A 20,137-nucleotide genomic window follows, 5' to 3' on the forward strand; every position below is an offset into this window, starting at 1 on the left:
TCGGTAAACGATATTCGTGCTTTCCTGTAATGAGGGTCGCCACTCCGTAGTCATGCGTAAGGTCGAGTAAACGAATCTATTACCTATGAGTTGTCTGTGGCAGCTGTGGTCAACAAATGTCAAGGTCAACATGAAAGTACGACACTAAAGTGCATTGTACTCCCATTGACTTTCCTTCAATGAATGCGTAAATACATCAGACAGGCTAATTAAGGCCATCTTACAATTGTTCGCGATGAGTATTTGTTGAACTGCAGGTTGAAGTGGGCTCCCCATTATTTTTGGTATTTATTAAATTATGAATGACAATTGTGCAATGCGGTGTTACAATTTTGATTTTATATTTAAACACCTTACAAGTATACTGATATAAGCCTTCATTCATGCTTCTAGCTTGTTGTTTCTTATTAACCATGAACTCTGCATCACTGATTTATAGGTTAAACATTCCCACGAAACGTAAGACGTATGGGTTGGTAGTCCGGTGGTGAGTTGCGATCTGATAATTTGCTGTCAATATTGAAAATGTCTAAGAAAACTGACAAGAGTAACAGCACTGTCTTGAGCTATCGAGACAGCTTGCTAAGAAAGGCTGACGTGCAGCTTCTGCAAGGGCCACACTGGATTAATGATGCAGTTATTGGATTTTACTTTGAGTACCTGGGGGAGAAAATGCATGAGCAGTCCGAAGGTTTATTATTCGTAAGCCCAGAATTAACTCAACTGCTGAAACTCACGGATACTTCTGATTATGGTATGCTCTTAGAACCCATAAGAGCAAAGTCAAAATCGTTCATATTCTTTCCATTGAATAACTGCGATGATAAGGAAAGTCCTGGTGGCACCCATTGGAGTCTTCTTGTGTATTCTAAGATAGAAAAGATATGCTTTCACTTTGACTCATCTAAAGGTATGAACAGTCAAGTTGCAAGAAATTTTGCAACAAGTGTTATAGACTACTTTGGAATAAAGGGAATAGGATCGTACCTTGAAGTCGATACACCACAGCAAAGTAATGGTTACGACTGTGGATTATACGTTTTATGCACTGCAGAGCTAGTTGCCATCCACGCAGCATTAAAGTCGCAAGTGAAAGGCTGTAATTTTGTAGACCTTGAAGGATTGGTCAATGGAAAGCGAAAACACTTGATAGAACTAATTAATTCTTTGAAAAATAACGAATCATAAGTCGATGGATAACTGCGATAGTAATAGGGTATGAATAAAAATTGATTTATTCGGTACATAAATATACATGTATAAATATTATTTTAGCTTTGTTGAATACTTGGAATATTACAGTAGACATTAGTATCCTCAGACTGGAAAACCTTTTGTTTAGGCCTGTTGCTAATTAATATAGGTAGATTTCATACTTTGTTTCAAGAATCGAGGTATTCAATGGCAATGTACTTTGTTACGTCTTTAGAATACATTCTTTGAGTAAGTTTATTCCCGTTTTGTAATATTTTTGGAAGAAAGGAAAATTTGAAATAAAAAATGTATCACTATTCATGCCGCTTTTACGATCATGTGTACAACGCAATATCTGTTGGAACTTCGATTCTCGCACCGTTTTCGGTAAGCGGTGGTGGAACCCACCCACCAAATGCTCGTCCAATTTCCTCCGCGACAGCAAGGGTTAAATGATCTTGGTACAAACCGCCGATCACCTAAAACACACAACATAGATAATACGATAGTAATCTTCAATGGTAGTGTAACCTACAGCATTGAAAATTCAATTGTTATTTATAATTAATCTCAAAATATTCAGTGATTGTAATGGGACACATTACCTGTATACCAATAGGAAGACCGTTTTGATTAAGACCCAATGGGCAAGCAGTTGAAGGCACACCCAAGACGTTAAAAATTGCAGTATAAGAAAAATTAAATGGCTTCAACAGTGGCTCATGATGCATCGGCGCTGCGGTGGGATGTGTGGGATAAAAAAATACGCCGCCGTCGTCTAGCATGTCCTGCAAAAAAGCGATATTGAGGTTTTAATTATTACGTGATTAATGAAGAGAAAGCTCGGAAACCAGATGAAGTTTTCAAATGATTGACTCTCTTAACGTCCTATACCTTAAACTCTAGATAAAGATCTCTACTTTGCTGAATGAGTTTCGTATGTTTTTCGCTTCCGAATTTAATTCCGAAACTTTCAACTAGTACAGTGATCAATGCGATGAATGTGTGAGGACCCATAAAGGTGAACCATTGAGCCAACTTCCACCATATATTTAGCTCTCCTGTCCGGTTGGACAATTCATATGCAAATCCTCTTTCATCCTTTGTACTCATGTTTGCTAACCAAAGGTCAGTGCTCCTTTTCAATTTCTTTATATCGACTTTTTTTGCCTTCACCTTGTGAACTCTTGCGAAGTAATCAATGACGCGATACATTGCCTCTTTTATTTCAGGCTCAACTGAGCTCACTAAGAGTTGCCCGCCATCATCTTCCATATAATAAATCTAAAAACGATAGACTTAGATTATCAAATGCTTTAGATTCGATAACAGTTCATTGAACGTATTTGTTAATTCCATACTTTTGGAGAGGATATAGCAGCAACTGGACAAACTTTTTGCAATGAAATAGGTAATTCATTTTTTCTAAGATATAAACTTGTTCAATGAAGACGCACTCCTCAAATAGAAATAGCATGTTCTTACCTTTAATTTGGAAAGATCCACTTTACTATCTAGATTAAGCATACTAGCATTCTTTCCAGCTAATACCCTGAGCATGGGAATCAAGTCAAATGGATTTCTGCACATCGGACCAAGGCTGAGAAGAACATCCTGTTCTTCGTGATGAGGACTCGGATATTGACCGTCATTTGAAACAACCCCTGTGTAAAAACTCGTGATATTAAACATTAATTATATTCCACATTGTATTTCTCTGTTATCACGGATGACATTTCGATTACTGACCCCTTGATGTCTTGTGTCCGAAAATACCATTGAAAAAGCAAGGCATACGGATCGATCCTCCAATATCTGAACCAATTCCAAATGGTGAGCCTGCTGCTGCTATCAAAGCACCTTCACCGCCAGATGAACCTCCAACAATGTGCCTGAAATTTTCATTTGAACATTTAAAGTAGTCATTCCACTTCTGTAGTGCAATGAGTTAAACTTCAATTGGAAGATATTATTTTGTCTTATTGAAGTTCAAATACACACGTTTAACATAAAAATAATGTTTATAATTATTCTATGATGTGACTGACCTCGTGTTGTAGGGGTTCCTACTTGTTCCATATATGCAATTGCTACTCTCCCACCACATCGCCAACTCAGAAACGTTAGTTTTAGCAATCGGTATAGCACCAGCAGCCCTCATTAATTTGACAGTCTCCGCATCTCTATCAGAAGCTGTATTTTTACGAGCAACTAATCCAGCCGTTTGCTTCATTCCCGCAACAGCGATACAGTCCTAAAAAATAATATAACGAATAAAATTTTTTCACAAGCTGGTACTGCTGATGAAATCTTCGGTTGTGGATTCTAATATTTCTAAAGAACTGTTTGTTCTGAGAAATAAAATTCATCCTTAATAGATTCGTTCGTCATGTGTTATAATTAATTTGAATTATACACTTTTGAGTTAGTTATATGTGTAAGGAAGATGCACAGTGACTAACATATCTATGTGAATAATCCGGATTGATGAAGGCTTAATGTCTTGTAATCGCACAATTGAATTGTTACGAATAAGTTAATAACTCTTCGGTGATTGTACCTAGATTGTAAATTTCAAAAGCACCTTTGTCGTAAATGGTACTCCAAGAAACGGTTTCTCCGTTGTTAAAACCTTGATAGATGGTGCGTTTGACAATCTCAGCATTTTGTCGCATTTTCGAGCTTCCTCTAGTGCCTCTTCAAAACGATCTTCGACGACGCAATTTAAAATTGGTTGAATTTCTTTAATTCTATCTATGTAGGCTTGAACTACTTCTTCTGAAGTGATCTGTAATGAAATTAAAAAAATTGTTTCAATCATCCAAGCTTCAACCGTGCAACAGAAAAGTTACATTGATCATTTGTTGAAATACCCTTACCTCTTTCTGGCGAATCTGAGCAGCTAAAGTCGAGGCGCTGTACAATAGGATACGGTTCTTTATCGGAGGTTGACATTCCTTGGGATGACAGAAATACGCAATCAAGCTAAACACTCCCCTCGCTATCAACTCGATAAGTCGGTGGAAAAGGTTGACAACTTGAACTATTCGCTTCATTTTTGGCTTTTCCTTTCTGTTTTTGCTTGACATCTGTGTCCTCAGAACAGAATAAGCAGAGAAAAAAAATTAAGAAACCAATCAATTGGTAAACTGATACAATAAAAAACTGCCAAGATAAAGAAAGTCACATGCGCTCACTAATAATAATGACTTCGATTTTAAGGTTAGGAATTTTGATTAATTTTCTCATAAGCCGACGAAGCCGAATACCGGGTAAGTTGCACGTCAACGTGTCTCAAAACATCACCTTAAATTTTGGCATTTATTGCTCCCTGTCTAGACTACGGAGACGGTATGGTTAATTCAAATAACGAAACAAATGACATCAACGTTCCATTGACATGCATCGTGAATTCGTGACTCGAGTATGCATGTATGTACACGTACGGTGTGCAAGCAAACTGATCCAAACGCGAAGTTCCCGACCGGTGAAGGCTATTCGGTTTTTTTATATTTCCATGCAAGTATACATCAAGCAATTTATGATTAGATGTAAACTAAAACACTGATATTTGGTTCATATGATGAGCTAAATGCCGACAATGATTTCCTATGATTCGGTGGATAAAAAAATACAATAAAGGTGCAGAAAAACATTCGTCTGCTGTATGAATGAATGAATGACGTCACGACTATCTGCAGTTCCTTTTATTGATACTAGACAGCGTGCTTTTCTAATTTAAGTGATGACGTAGCATCATGACTCAAGGTCAAACGTATTTGAAATTGATGGGGAAAATTACACATTTCTAGTACGCTTATGAAGCATTGAGGGAATGTTTTTTTGTTAACAATAATCTATCGATTTTAACCCTCCGTGTGTTCACTGGGTCTTTTAAAGAACAGTCGGGTTTCCAAAGTTTTCTAGGGTTAAAAAAAAAAAACTGAATCTCTTCGCGAAGAGTCTACTATGTAGTCCCGAAGTTGCCAAAGTAAAAGGTTTAAACCTGTTGTTAATAAAAATTAAATTTGAATTTGAAATTTCGACCGTGTCTTTGAAGACCCAATGTAAAGACGTAGAATGTGTTAAAATAGCCTGAGTAGGTTTTCGAATCTAGTCATTTGAATTTGCCATTTAAGCCATTGGCACACACGTTCCTCAGAAAGTTGAGTCAGGTATTAATAAATAAAGAACAAACAGTCGTTCTGTGTGCAAACATTCGTCGCTGCCGCATCAACGAAAGAAATTGTTTATCTGACACGGTTATTACAAGCGTTCAAATTGTAAAAATATACAATTAGAATCACCCGGGTAATTGTATTCAAATACACGTCTAGGTAATGTTTTCTTTCAATCCGTATGAGGATTAATTTGACTTAATAAAGAGCATGCTCTGTTTCGGTAATTAGGTTTCCGTCGCAGGTCGGAAGCAGGCAACAGGTAAGCCGGATGAAGTGTAAAAAATTCTCAACGCATATCCTCTGCTGAGGCAGGTCAAGCGTCACGTGTAGACTGCAGCTCGGCAAATCACTTGTATTACAATTTTGTCGTCCGTTATCTGAAACTTTCAGGGGCTGATCCCATGCTGCTATAAAACGTTGGAAATCGTTGAACTTGAGGAATTTTATCAATGCCATGATATCGTTGCCGCGGTCGCTCCATATAAGGCGTTATTATGCAGTATGAAAAATTATACAAGCCGGATGATAGTGTGATGGCAGATACTTACGCGGTGTAAAACTCGTACGAAACGTAAGCTTATAATCGTGAATTTATAAGTAGCTATTGTAAACGAGATAAATGTACTAAAACACTATTCTGAATACTACATACATGACTTAATTTTATAAAACTATTGCGGAAAAATCAGCCAGTCGCCGGCCATTACGTTCGACTACGTCTGTCTCCAGTGATCTACTGAAGCATCATCCAGAGCTACTGACGAAATAACATTGTACAACGAGTGGCACAACATACAGAGTTGAATCAAGTTTTTCATGCGAGCTATGAATCAAAGCGATATGCTCGCGCCATCTAGCGGAGAAACGGAAGAAGCTGCCGACAATGAGTTTGAATTTCTGACGCACGATGGCGTCGTCGGCGTCTTCTTATTTTCCACACGATGCGCATGCATGGGTTTTACGTGTGATCAGACTCGTTCGATAAAACATGTGCTTGCCTCCCGAACAAAATTGGTGATATTTCGAAAAGCACAATAAATCGGGTACAGGTATCGTTGGCTGGGAATAATGAGTGATATCTTCGTGAGTCAAAAATAATCTCCAACACTTGCGTTGTTAGATCGAATTCGAGTGCTCGGAGCACGCTGGTATAGAAATGAGCTTTTGGTGTCTCCGCACGGCATATGCGTGCGCATCATCGGTCTATGAGTAGTCTATGCATGCAGCCGACAATAATCGCGCCGTTCCACGGATTGCGTCACTGAAACTGTGGCGAGGACGACCTTAATCCTAGGAGACGAAAAAACAACGAAAACTTTACCGATTAATAAACCACTTGCAGTCCGAGTTTAGATTAATTATATTATACACGCACGTCTGAAAAGGAGGCACGCATCCATGGAATGTAGCTGTGTGAGTAACCATTTATGTCCACGTACCTAGTTCAAACTCGATTCAATGTGCAATGCAATATCTACGTGCGCGGCATTGCCAAGCCGCGATGCTTCTGATTAGACTATAAAAGGATACTTCGTTCTCACAATTATGTTTTCATCAAACTTCTTTGCCGTTGCTCCCGTTACTCACCCTCTGCCCGTACATTTATTCAATTTCTAGTCTTGCGATTAGTCACTTCGATCGATTATTTCTACATTCTTCGTTATATATCTGGTCTGAACCTTCCTATGAGGAAACATCGGTTTATTTTATGCTAGAAGCAATTTACTCTCAGCTTTTTACCCCCGAATTTCAATCTGTTTTTTCGCATTTTTCAATCAACTATGTACGGTATATAGTTGTATTTAGTTTTCGTCTAATGCCTTCAACTTCTGGTTTTGAAATGAGAAAGAAATTAAACGTATGATTTCATTGCAATTTACACTATAATAGAGTTTGGAGTTGAGCGACCTTTGACTTTTAACCTGAGATGAGACCGGAAGTTGAATGCAATTGAATAATCACTGAATCCGACGACTTGGTTCGACGTTCACAGTTTCTCATATTCGTGCTATGTTTATTCAATCATTTTAACTTTTAAATTGATTTCAGAAAAATGTACAGTCCGGTGCCATTAATTACCGATATCTAGCATCAGATAATAGAGAATGAAATAAACGCATTAAAAAGTAATAAAAAGAAACGCCGGAAATGGAGACAGACGAAGTTGAAAATGGTGACAAAGCTCGATCCGAAATTACCAATAATACTTCCACGGATACGGTGAAGACTCCGAAGGATAACAAGGGTGCCAGGATAGGCGAAGAGAAACTGATGAAATTAAACGTACAGCTAAAACCACCGATATCGCCGACTAGTCTTTTAGCACAAAATATAGCACTTTTACCTACGGGAGTCGCCAAAGTAAAGCAATCACAAGCAGCGAGTTCCGTGCCAAAAATGAATTCATCAAATTCCGGATCGTCAAGCGCATCCGCTACCGGTGAGTGAACGTTTTTTTCGGTACCTTATCAAGTGTGTTTTTTACGTCAGTATTTTCCAGTAAAATTGAATCTGAATTATTCGTTTCGCTTATTATCACGAACCGCGCGAGCCCAACCAACGGCCTGCGGTTTCGAAATCCAACAATCTCTTGTTAGATTTGAGCACAATCTTCACACTTACTCCAGCTGATATTCCTTTCCTATACCGACTTGAAAAAATTCATGGAAAATTATAGGCTACGTAGTGAGAGGATGACTGGTAAATGTTGAAGCCATTCGCAGAGAGTTGATACAATCAAATGTCTTTAGAATGAAATATTATCCTGCATAACTCAGTTCAGGGCTCATCTAAGCTGAACCTGTTGAATCAGTTTGTATTTGCAACAAGTGTTTTACTCTTCTGTCAAGCTAGGTATAAGACTTGTTTATCCTGAACTCAATAAGAATGAAAAAGAAAATTCAACTTGGCTTATATATGTAGATAATTAAGATTCCTTTTTTCTTCCAATCCTGTCGAATTACCGAGTGTCGACAACACACCGTATAATTAGATTTCCTGCCTCGTTGGCCTTAATTATAGTAAATAATATTATTCGTCGAAAATATTTATTCCACGATTATATTCGTTTGCTCACGTCATTCGCCGGACTTACTAATTATTTTTGTATTACTTTGTTTTGTATCGTTTTCATATCTTATCCTCAAAGCCAGTGAGTAAAGGAGTAAATCTAAGCCCTGTAATCTTGCATAAAATAAGTTACACCCAAAATTGTCATTATTTTCCTCAAGTCATACGTGTTTCACTTACTATATGGTATTCGTCCGATGATGTTCTAAAAAGTGGTTGCTCACCTTGAAGACACGTCGTTAAGTCCGTCACTTTATCCTTCGTTTGCTACGAAATACTTCGTAACGTCCATTGATTCTCATTGCCGTCATTGACTACAATATTCCAAGCACAGACGGAATTTATACACCGACAAAACGAGCATCGTTGATGTTCCCGCTCAATGCTCAGTTATATAATTGTCCCGAATCGATTTATTCCTTTTAATAACCGTTCGTAACGCTTGAACACCTATATCGCCTACGTGCGGACAATTAATTAAGCCGTAGCGATAACGAGGTATAAGGAATAGGTCGAATCATTCGTTGACGATATTCCGAAACTTCGATAGCTTTACGAATTTATTTGGATATTGAGTGATTATACATAATTATACCGCAAGATCACGAGCCCCGTTGTAATATACAATACGGATATTGTCGCGTTTAACTCTATATTCGGGGCACACGCAGTTGGCTATAATTATTCGATGCTCATCAAGGCTATAATGCTGGATCGCAGCGCAACAAGTTTTCCTGGAACACACGTTAACCGTTTTTCATGCTCGTAGTGAACAAGAATTCAAATCCTGTATAGTTTTTACGATATTACGTATTATGTATTTTTCTGATGACGCTGACTCGAACAAAAAGAAAAAAACCTGCTCAGACTAAAGAGATGCAAGTGCAGCTACGTGGTAAATCAAGATCCAGTTTTCGAAGCCTTGCCACTTCCAACTCCGCTCAAAGTCCGGACAAGTAAACCTATATAATTAATTTAATCGATTACGAATTGCCGATGAATCATGTATTCGATTTTAACTTCCACTATTCCTCAAAACTCACCGAATACTCACTTGACTTAAACGAACGTTGATTGCTTCCAATTAATTCCTTTCTGTTTGACTAAATTTACCATTTTTCTTTCTGCAAAATATCTTGATAGCAGCCTGTAATTAGACAATTCATTTCTGGGAATTGGAGAAAATTTTCTCAAAAAAATAATTAGTCATTTCGTGTATGGTTACAAGAGACGATTGCAAGAGATTGGTTTAGTCGAAAATGCAAAATTTCACGAAACCAAGTAAATTTAAATGACCTATTTTTTCATCCAATTTTATAAATTTTTATTCTCAATGTCGGCAACTGTTCGGATAAATAAATTTTTTCTATCTGCGGATTTGCGGAACTAGATGAATATCTAAGGGAAATGGATGAATTTACTTGGCGTGATTAAATAATTTGACAAAATATATCTCAGGTTGCGTTACATGACATTCGATATCCGCACTTCCGATACGTATGCTTTCCTGTTCTGAAATGCATGACACGGTTGAAGTCCAACTGTAAGTACGAGATGGGAATTGAAATCTGTAATATTCGACCGTCGGATTACCGTACGTGGATGCATTAGTACACGCGAAAAAGAATAACGAGGAACGGATGTGCGAAAATGACTTTTCAAAATCAAATGAGCACGGTTGCAGTACGTTATTGATCTATCTATTCCCGTACTGGAAAGGAGGAGGGAGAGAATCGCGTGTCTATCAGCGTGGGTTCTAAGCGCGGTGTCTGTCTCTCTCCTGGCCTTTAATCGCCCTGGATCTGGATCCAGTTTTGGTTCTAGTTTCAGTGCCGCACGTCCAAAGCTTGAGCTTCGAGAAAGACGCGATTTTCCTCCACTTCAGTCACCCTGAGTACCTCTTAAACTCCCTGATTTTATCGCAGTGGTGTCGTAGTCGTCCACTGTAAGATGGGCCTCGTAATCTCGACTGACCTCGCCTCTCGAGCGTCGCCGAGGACCATTTCCTCGCTTTAACACGCTTGCAGAGCTCTTGAGCCTCGCATCTTTCGGAATAAATTTTGTATAACAGTATGAATTATGTGCTACATTGCTTGGTCGCGTCGTTCTTACATATTTATGGGACCGCAGTTGCTGCGAATAAATCTGTGATTAATTCATGTAGATATTCCCGGAAAATCGGATATTTTATCGCCGCGATATACTTACAGAACATTTATACATCGAGGTCAGGAAATATTGCGGTTTCGAGTGAACACGGTTTAGATTGTTAAATTATGATTAAATTTACAACGGTAGAAGGATTGATTACTTAAAGAGGAACAACAATGAAAGATAACTTTGAAAAATGGGACAAAGTTTTACAGAGTACTGAGGAGATTAATTGGTTGGAATGACCAAATAAAACTTAGTAAAATACGAACAACAGTTGATGCGTTCCGAAACTGATTTTACAATTTTTCTAGCAGTCGGAAAATTATCATCATATTCATGAAATTATGCTATTCCTTCACCATTTCTCAAGTTGAGTTGAGAATTTCGATGTACGAATTCAATGTTCACTTTCACTAACTCTTAAAGAACGGAGCCTCTATTATTTGTTTCAATACAAAATTTTCAGATACCAAATTTACGCAACTTTCGGACAACCGGTTGACTTTACTGGAAAATAATAATGAAATTATTCTCCGTTCTCCGTCCTTGAAATTTACACTGTTTTTATCGTCGACTGGGACAGATAAATATGTAAATATCTCCAAAACCGTTGAAGAGACCTTTCACTATTGAATCCGGTTTACATCTGCTTGAAGCGATTAAAAATAAAACAAATCGAAGAACATTCTGAAAAAGGGTCTCACTGGTCCAACATTCTTGCACCTGCACATATACTCATATGTACCTCTATATATATATTCACATTCGCTTCTGTAGCTTTGAGGTCTTAATTTTATGAAAAACAATCAAGCGGTACAGAGAGGTGAATAAAAGAGAAAATAATGCGGGGTATAAGCTGAATTGTACTTTGGCAAACTTACGTGCCGAATGCAGCTGCGCTCGTATCTCATCTACAGCTCGACTTCTGGGTGCTTAGAGATTATGGCCAACCTCGGGATGATTAATTCTGGCGATTACGAATCGTAACAGGCCGTCCTTGATGGTGCGGTGAAACCGTAGGCGAATAATTGTGACTCACGCGTAAGATGCGATACGCACATGTGATTAAGAGTTCGTCGACACCTGTAACTGGTGTATATTTGAATTGAACACTTTTGCAGTTATTATAAAACTTCTGACAATTCGTTTGCGCGCCGTCGTTCTCTCAGTTTTTCATACAACGTCCCGGCAACGAGGTTCAAACCTTCGAAGTCAGTCAACAACTAACCGTGTTCCGTTGGCTCAGTTGCTGCACGCTACTCGCCACTCGTTGAATGTTTTTCAATGGAATACACTCGTTCCTAACACGTTGATTAAATGATGGGAAGAAGTCTCCTCGGTACTTTTAATTGCCGCGTGTACTCGTCGATATGGAAAAACCTGTAATGATTAACGTCATTCAATTTTTTTTCCCATTAAATTACTCATTTCAAATGGTTCTGTTTTTTCAAATACTTCGTTAATGTACGCCTCGCTCGGTTCGCTTCGCAGCTTTACATTATGCCACCCATTGTGCGTATTACGCAAGTAATTGAGTCGGTTAATTTTTCAGACGACCAAGAAGATTGCTAAAAGTATATCACGTTTCGTTCTTTATCCTCCCCGACAATTTAACCATTAAACCTCTTTATGTGGAGGTTGATTTAAATTTTCTCTGCGCTCGATCAAGCTCTCAGTGTGTCCTGTCTGTTTCAAAGCAGACTACACATATTCAATACCGTTTTAAAAAATTTATGATTAAGTCTACTTAGAAATAAACCTTTTCTTTTATAAAATTCAATCCAAGTCTTTGAAAAAACTCAACATGATTTCAGCAATTGACCCATATTTATTCTACTTGATACGAACCGGTACTTACCGGTTTCCATCAAATGTTGTCGTAATTTTTAATTGTCAACGAACTCACAACTTTTCACCATTTTCTAATAATGATCATCGATACGAAGATTTTTAATTAATACTCTGTTTGTGTACTCGAAATGTTATACATAACATTGTACGTGGTAGTTTTGCGACCATATTACAGACCGTTTCCGCTCGATGAAATGACCGGTCTTCGCCTTCAGGATGGCTAATAAAATCGCTATGCTTTGAATTCATTATTCAGACAGTTATTAAATAATGACAAAAATTATCGAGCGCAATTTTAACGCTGCGTGTAATTTTCATAAACCGAATGATATCAGGATATTGGATTTCCTCTGAAACTCTTCGTTTACGCTGTACTATATAGTCCGACAATTTTTCAGGAAATCCGCGAAATAAGACGGCGCTTGCACCAGGCCATAGCCTTATGGATTGGATTCGACTAGGCGCCTCAGGAGTCGATTTAACCGGAGTTAATGGTGTTCCGCAAAATGTTACTCCTTCGGAACTCGCCCGACATAACAAGCCGAACGATGCTTGGATCGCGATTCGAGGTCAGCAAAGCTTCCGAGACTCGATTAACACGAAATCGGAATTGCGATGCATCTATACTCATAAAATTTTTATCTATTTTCTAGGAATCGTCTACAACGTTACGAGATACATAGATTTTCATCCAGGTGGAAAACCGGAACTTATGAAAGGCGTGGGAAAGGATGCGACGAAGTTATTTGACGACGTAAAACATCAAATCTAATTCATTGAAATTTTACACCCCCATTCAGTAGTTAAATATTTTTTACGTACCTATAGAACATTTTCAGGTGCATGCATGGGTCAACTACCAAAGTATTCTACAAAAGTGCGTCGTTGGTAGGTTGAATCGTTTAGCTGGAGAGACTTCGGCACCACCCGTGAAGATCGTATCTCCTTCTTCAACGTCGTCAGGTCTCCTTTCGCGATGTATCAGTGAGTGAAGAGTCTGCTTGCCCCTTTATCTGTGCGGTAAAGTTGCATGTAGTGAAAGGATGGATTTAACACTTAACGTATTTTGTATGTTATGATTTATCATAGAACAAAGTTCAACGAGTGAAACTACTACTCCGCATCCTAAAATGGATTGGATTCAAACTAGCAACACTATTACATTATTTTACTATTCTCTACGAGATCATCCAGCAGCGGGTTATCAACTAATGCAGATCACCGACTCCAAATATCATATCAAATTTTGCTTCGAGAAAGATTTTATAACTCATGACATTGAATTATCTGGCGCTGTTAATTGGCCTCCAAAGTGGAAGAGAAACTTTGAATCTATGAAGGTGAGTTTCTTCGTATTTTTTTTTGTAAAAATTCTGTACTTATCGATTTCAGTTATAATGGAAAATTAATCGTTTTCAGATGGAAATCACATACACAAAGAAAGAACCAGGCTTGTGGAAAACTTACGGTACTTACAAAACACTGCGGGAGCGTAACGCGAAGCAAAGAACTTACAGAGAGTACGAAGTAGTCAGCAATACACCGCTCTGTAAATTGGTTCACTTGATCGTTTTACGTACTAAAGCATACTTGGAAATAGTACCAATAGGCAGGCATGTCGAAGCCAAACTTCAAGTAATGGGTAAATAGCTACGCCGTTTGATGCCCCTTCGTCGAACTTCACAAATCTCGAATTACTTGCTTACCATTTTCTCGTCTCATACAGGCACTGACGTATCTCGAATGTACACTCCAGTTCCGCCTTATCTTCACCCTGAGGATGTCGCACCCAATTACGATTCTGATTGTATTTGCTTGATGGTCAAGAGGTATGCCGATGGTGCCCTTACTCCAACCATGACAGCATTAAAGTCGGGGCAAACTTTGATGCTAAGTAATAGTCTGGGAACCTTTACCGCCGAGAATTTCCAAGAGTTTACTATTTTTCACATGCTAGCTGCAGGCACCGGTCTCACGGCAATGTTGTCAATCATTCAGTGGGCACTCGGCAGACGCAATCTGTAAGAAACAAAAATTCACTCGATAACAATTAGTCCTAAAAGAGTCTCATCATATTAGAAAACCTGTGATAAATCTTTTTTCAATTGTGGTTCTGATGTTTGGATCAATGTTGATGTGTCTTTTCGTTCATCGTTCTGTTACAGAAGCCGTATTAACGTTCTCAACTTCAACAGGAACGAAGATAACATATTTTATTCCAGGCAGTTGGGTAAAGTTCTCTCAAGCGAGCCAAGGTGAGAAATTACTTTACGTTTCTAACGCTTTAGGGAGGTATTTAACTTTTTCAGTCCGCAATTTTTTGGCAAACTATACCGACAAAAAGTGTGAAACTTGAGTTTCATCTTGTCAAGGAAAAATGCTTCTCAATAACAATCATACTTTTCTCTTGAACCGAACAGAGCTCGAGCTTTTTCTTAAAGATCGTTTAGGTCATTTCCACTGCGATAACAGTAAAGAAATATTGTACCTGCCGATGATCATAATGTCACCTTTTTATAATTTACCTTCTTTCAGATTCAATGTTACGCATATTTTGTCACATCCGGAAGACTCCTGGACCGGTCGTCGTGGCGAAACTTCGACTAACCTATTGCAAGAATTGTTGGGTCCTAGTTCTCCTCAGGCATGCGTTTTCAGCTGTGGACCTAGACCCTTCATGCAGTCAACCAAGGAGTTAGTTTTGAATTTCATACTAATCTTTTGTATTCAATTCTCTCACAGCTATGTTCATACATGTTCGTTAATCGATGTTATACATACAACTTTTCGACGGGTAGTTCACACATCGAATATTTCCAAACGTTCAATTCAAAATTTTTATTCATTGCCGATGTCTCGTTGCAGGATACTCACAGATCTTGGTTGGAAATCGTCTCAACTACACGAATTCGATGACTAAATTGCAGCTAAAATAGCTCGTAAACGAACGGTGGCCACATCGTTGTAATCACGAACGATTGATTAGCTTCAATAATTTGAGCAATGACTAATTATGTGGTGAGAATAAAATGAAAAGCAAAAATAAGTGAGCTTCTTTGAAAGTGAATAGGAAAATTATTTTTATTATGCGTATAATGTTGTTGAGTATTATTGTATTCTATATGATCGTGGGATTAGATGAAAGAAAACGAAATGTAAGACTTAGAATTTTCACGCCGCCGTATAATGTACAAAATGATGAAAAATCCAAATAATAATTTGGTCTTTAAGTTTTACCATTTCAAATCGAAGTTAGATTCTTTGCGGCACATCACACGTTTTTGCTTAGCTAATTGATGTATCAAGTTCACGGTCGGATAAAAATCCAGGAGATAGCGAGGAAGATCGCTTATTCGGAGATAATTCAATGATTATTATTTCTTAAACGCATATATCACAGATGTGAAGGTGTGTATCTTTTTTTTCATTAACTTTTCGTGAAACTTCAACAGTCCGAACTTTTCGTATGCTGCATACATTGTACAGAGTGATGTTATTCAATTTGTGTCTGAATTCATTCCGTACAATTAATATACGTAGAAAGAGTTGATGAGTTTCAAATCAAATTATTTGCTATTTAGTTCCGTTATAGCCGGTTACTGATCTTTTTAAATGTAATCAGCTGAGGCACGCGAGTCTCAGTTGACGAAGAGATTTTGTTTCCAACTCGATTATACTCCAAAAAAAAAAATAGTACATTTTTCCTAATTTGGGACCCGTTTCGAAAGCCTTGCAATAAACAGACTAGTTAATACTAAACATATCCCTTTTGCAAGCGTGAAAACTCTCAACTGACATTGCAGTCTTAGTTTGTACCTGATAGCGGTAGTTTCCTGTTTGTAAGAAAGTTTACCGTTGACCGTTTCTATTTTGTATTCGTCTTATGATCGTGTGAACGATTAAATAGATTTAAATATACATGGTATTATACTGATATACAATGTACGATGACGACATTTAAAAGAAATTTTTAATCATTTTTCTTCTTTCAATTACATTCGTCGACCTTGCTAACTAATTTCGTTAGGAAATATAATTGTCTGTGATGTAATTTCATATATTAATGACAGTGTGTAGAAGCGACCCGCGTCAAATCATGACTCAGTACAAAATTCGTACACGTATAAAACGAATTTTCGAACTTGACAGTTTCGAGATGTGACAAGCAAGTAATCGTGCATACTTGAACGACGTCAAATACGAAAACGGGTCTAAGCAATCGACGTAAATACTTTGTAGTTAGTTTCTCTTGGTTTTCAGAGCCAATAAACTATCTATAACTTACTTTTAACCGCAATGCTTTAACAATGCAAGAATGTTATGAAATTGAATAATTGTATGTTCTGTTATGTATGTACTGTAAATATTTAATATTTTGTACATGTGTATAAACGTGAAGAATATGTTGAGAAATAAAATGAGTACAAAATGCAATTCACAAACTGGTGTGTCTAAATCAATAATTCTGCTACTATCAGTCGAAAAAATTTTCCGTAAAAATTACTGTTATCTGAAGTAACCGGGAATCAGAAATTTTTCAGCAAAAGAGTGGTCATATTTTCTACACTAAGAGGTGAAATATCAATCCATTACCCAAAAATGAGAGTAAATCTTGAATAAAATAACATTTTTACAGCTTCTATAAATGGTCTCTGGTCTTACATGAGTTCTTAGTCCCAACGTAGTTCTCACATTCTTAAATCTGTGCTTGTCCCACGTGGAACATCGTCGTCTCATGATGCGTCTTATGGTTTCTTATGTGGCCCTTCATCGACCCTGAATACCTGTAAAAAGCAGTGCCGTAAATAGATATTTAGACACCCGGGGTGAAGCAAAAATAGTGAAGGCTAGCTTCTACAGCTGATAATCCATTCCCGTTATTCAGAAAAATTTCGAGGTTTCAAGAAGTGCTCGAGCAAATATTTCCATAAACTATGGCGAAGTAATTTTGCACGAGAAAACGATTCCGGCCAGATCTAAGTCATTGCGATTGACAGCACAAGAGATATCGCCGCAAAATGAAAAAACCTATGACGATGTTTCGACTGTGGATTTTTGAGTTTCTGAGGTGTCACTTAGCTGGGAAAAGCTCCTGGATCCCCGATTTTGAGGTGAAAATTTTTTGAGTAAATCACAAAAAGATGCAGAGCCGTTTAGATTTGTGCCAAGAATTTCGCATTCATTCTGAAAAATAACATTTAAAATTAAATTGTGTATCTATCTTAATGCTGGCCCTGGTAAAAGGTTGCAATACGACTCTGCTTAATTTTTTAATCTTAAATTGTCAAGACAGATGGGAATGGCCATGGTCAAGCATCGTAACAAAATTTAAGATTTTCAAATTTCAGCACGTGACGATTAAATTTTTCAAAATAACTTTCCAATATTTGCTCAACGAGCGTGAAGACAAACACCTGCTCTATTATTTCTACGTATTTGCAGCAGGGAGTCGGAATTATGCAGGCCATAGGCGAGGACCTTCCTTAAACAGTATTAGAATATTCATATGTACGATGTTGTAACTTCATGGCTTCTCTCAATTTCCAATATAATAGGGTAGACTCAAGCGAAGTGGCTGCACGGGATTAAGTGTACTTTTCGAACAAACTTCCTCTCAGTCTCGCACAGTAGTAAAGTAAAATTGTTCTCGAGCGAGCCATTCTCAGTCTTATTTCTCTTTTTTCAAGCGTGATCAATAAATCTCTCATCTACCAAGAGTGTGTTGTTATAAAAATTCACCGATTGTTATTACCGGCACCAGCGCATACCATTAATGGACTCACTCGATCCGCTGACCGAGATGTTTTTGTGCAGCAGGGTTCAAGCTCCATCCGTACAAAAACACTCGATCGATGTACGTTATATTGCGGCTGAAAAAAAGATTCATTTCGAGAAAGATGAAGTGAGATTCCTTGTTCGAGCGGCAAATAGTCCTTAATTTTTAAATTTTTCTTCCAAATAAAAATTCAGCACTTCAACACATCAGGCCATATATACCTTGTTTGTCGTTACTGATCCAGTTTTCTTTCAGTATTAACAATTTGCGACTGATTTGCAGCTACGGTGACTATACAACTTAACAGCGGGTTACACCGCTGCACGACAGAAATTGGGGCGACAAATTTTCCAGTCAACGTTCCACAAAAAATGACTCCATCTTCGCTCGAGATGCATCCTTCAAGTTTGAGCCTACGTCATGCTCATCAAAAAGCGTATCCTGGATGGTGAAAATATATCGATTTTCGCCCAAACGATGTGCTCTAATCCATCATATGCTTGTGTACACACATTGCGTTTTATACCGGGGTTGTGCTGGATATAGATAATTTGTATTTTTCTAGCAGAAAATTAGTTGTACGTGAGCTTACAATTTTTATTGAGCTTTAATAGGCAGGTTTTGGGCCTTCGAAGAGGAAACGCGTTCAGCACAAGAAACACGGCCTCACGCTCAGCTAAAGATTGATCATAACGATAAGAAGAAATCAGATAATTATCAGTATGATAATCTCGTCACGTCTAGAACAACGTTTTTGTGCAAGTTGAGCAGATGCATATCGCGTATTCTCACAAAGAGAGTAAAATCCGATGATAACCCAGTGAAATTTTGCGAACCCCTGTGTGACCTTGTTCTTACAGAGGTTTTTGCAACTCAGACGATAGCAGAAGGTTCACTAACGCGTGGAAACTCGATTGTCTGCCAAATGTGATGAATAACTTATTCAGGGGCGAGAATAATCGTTCGCATGTTTGCGAATTGAAACAGTTTTCGTTGTCGAAGGGTTGTTGGTAACCTATTTCATAATTCAGTATGCGTGACGGAGACGTTAATTATTACTCATATGAGCCTATCGAGATAATGACTAAAAAATTTATCATGACAACAAAAGTTTGACGTTGTTCTATATTCGTGTTGCTATCCAATCGATTTCATTTTTTTGGCGCAAATCGCATATTGCAGATCAGGCGATAACTAGGAGTTAGAGATTATTATAAATCGGGTTTTACAACATTTTCCTTCTCTTCTACACTGTTATAAGGTTCTTTCTTCCCAGCTGCGGCAACGTTTTGATCCCCGTTCAAGATAAGTGCCCTGCTCTTTGACTCGCTCAACGCCACAACCCCTGTTCCGATGGTCTCCTCTTATAGATTACCCAGAGGTTATCACGGAGCTATCGCGGGTAAGCTGAGAGGTCTTTCGCATGAGAATTAAGAAAAGAGACAGGGGCCTTGCCGGCGAAGTTTATGGCGGGTGTCAACCACCCTGGGACTATAGCAGAGCTTGCAATTGAAGAATTTTCAAATATGCAATTCTATTTCGCAGCCTGCTGAAAGGATTCGTTACGTTAATTATATCCGAATCGATACTGCAATTTGCAAACTGTTAATATTAACGCGTGTATGGTGTATAATTTGATGTCTGCAATACAAGCGCAAGAGCGACTGACGCGGAGGCGTATAATAATATTTGAAATCACATCATTGGAGGGAAAATTTATACATCTAATACCAACGTGTTTAATTACGATGCGAATATTTCACGGAAAACAGCACAGTCTGAACGTGTGAAAATACGTACGCTCACTTTTTGTTCCCTAGTCATCTGATTCAATTATGCACGTGCCTATAACCGCTCAACAGTTGTCTCGATACATTATTCAACAATACCTAACTGACGCCTGCCCACCTGC

The 20,137-nt window shown here is 38.1% G+C and overlaps 3 protein-coding genes across 9 annotated transcripts; 2 read left to right on the forward strand and 1 right to left on the reverse strand.

Moving 5' to 3' along the window:
* The first annotated feature begins 108 nt into the window (after window positions 1-108).
* On the forward strand, window positions 109-1,474 carry LOC124410983 (sentrin-specific protease 8). 2 transcript variants are annotated; one of them, XM_046889770.1, is made up of 2 exons: window positions 109-124; window positions 440-1,474. In XM_046889770.1, the coding sequence occupies exon 2, from the start codon at window positions 526-528 to the stop codon at window positions 1,186-1,188; it is 663 nt and encodes a 220-aa protein (XP_046745726.1). In that variant the 5' UTR covers window positions 109-124; window positions 440-525; the 3' UTR covers window positions 1,189-1,474. The 2 variants fall into 2 exon arrangements, with proteins under 2 accessions (XP_046745726.1, XP_046745718.1); XM_046889762.1 differs by lacking the exon at window positions 109-124 and adding an exon at window positions 180-284.
* LOC124410961 (fatty-acid amide hydrolase 2-A) lies at window positions 1,217-11,825 on the reverse strand. 5 transcript variants are annotated; one of them, XM_046889718.1, is made up of 9 exons: window positions 11,480-11,825; window positions 4,074-4,283; window positions 3,779-3,982; window positions 3,243-3,448; window positions 2,944-3,086; window positions 2,680-2,858; window positions 2,089-2,478; window positions 1,800-1,982; window positions 1,217-1,673 (listed from the first exon to the last, which is right to left on the reverse strand). In XM_046889718.1, the coding sequence occupies exons 1-9, from the start codon at window positions 11,507-11,509 to the stop codon at window positions 1,530-1,532; spliced, it is 1,689 nt and encodes a 562-aa protein (XP_046745674.1). In that variant the 5' UTR covers window positions 11,510-11,825; the 3' UTR covers window positions 1,217-1,529. The 5 variants fall into 5 exon arrangements, with proteins under 5 accessions (XP_046745674.1, XP_046745703.1, XP_046745695.1 ...); XM_046889747.1 differs by having other exon boundaries at window positions 4,074-4,290; XM_046889739.1 differs by lacking the exon at window positions 11,480-11,825 and adding an exon at window positions 5,924-6,110.
* Window positions 6,302-16,874, forward strand: LOC124410950 (cytochrome b5 reductase 4). 2 transcript variants are annotated; one of them, XR_006929633.1, is made up of 11 exons: window positions 6,302-6,788; window positions 7,425-7,815; window positions 12,848-13,018; window positions 13,103-13,203; window positions 13,289-13,433; window positions 13,539-13,789; window positions 13,869-14,091; window positions 14,176-14,470; window positions 14,615-14,704; window positions 14,774-14,849; window positions 14,974-15,097. XR_006929633.1 is itself a non-coding variant. In XM_046889703.1 (11 exons), exons 2-11 carry the CDS (start codon window positions 7,524-7,526, stop codon window positions 15,367-15,369), a joined length of 1,782 nt encoding a protein of 593 aa, XP_046745659.1. In that variant the 5' UTR covers window positions 6,305-6,788; window positions 7,425-7,523; the 3' UTR covers window positions 15,370-16,874. The 2 variants fall into 2 exon arrangements, 1 of the variants encoding a protein (XP_046745659.1); XM_046889703.1 differs by lacking the exon at window positions 14,774-14,849 and adding an exon at window positions 15,315-16,874 and having other exon boundaries at window positions 6,305-6,788; window positions 14,985-15,143.
* The last annotated feature ends 3,263 nt before the right edge of the window (window positions 16,875-20,137 follow it).

This window comes from Diprion similis, chromosome 2 (genome assembly GCF_021155765.1).
Source record: "Diprion similis isolate iyDipSimi1 chromosome 2, iyDipSimi1.1, whole genome shotgun sequence".
Lineage (NCBI taxonomy): Eukaryota > Metazoa > Arthropoda > Insecta > Hymenoptera > Diprionidae > Diprion > Diprion similis.

Coding starts and splice junctions, on each gene's coding strand:
- LOC124410983 (XM_046889770.1), top strand. CDS start 526: ATGTCTAAGAAAACTGACAAGAGTAACAGCACTGTCTTGAGCTATCGA.
- LOC124410950 (XM_046889703.1), top strand. CDS start 7,524: ATGGAGACAGACGAAGTTGAAAATGGTGACAAAGCTCGATCCGAAATT. Junction 7,816..12,847: donor GTCAAGCGCATCCGCTACCG/GTGAGTGAACGT, acceptor ACAATTTTTCAG/GAAATCCGCGAAATAAGACG. Junction 14,092..14,175: donor AGCCAAACTTCAAGTAATGG/GTAAATAGCTAC, acceptor CGTCTCATACAG/GCACTGACGTATCTCGAATG.
- LOC124410961 (XM_046889718.1), bottom strand. CDS start 11,509: ATGAGATACGAGCGCAGCTGCATTCGGCAC. Junction 3,983..4,073: donor CTCAGATTCGCCAGAAAGAG/GTAAGGGTATTT, acceptor ATTTCATTACAG/ATCACTTCAGAAGAAGTAGT. Junction 1,674..1,799: donor GTCTTCCTATTGGTATACAG/GTAATGTGTCCC, acceptor TGTGTGTTTTAG/GTGATCGGCGGTTTGTACCA.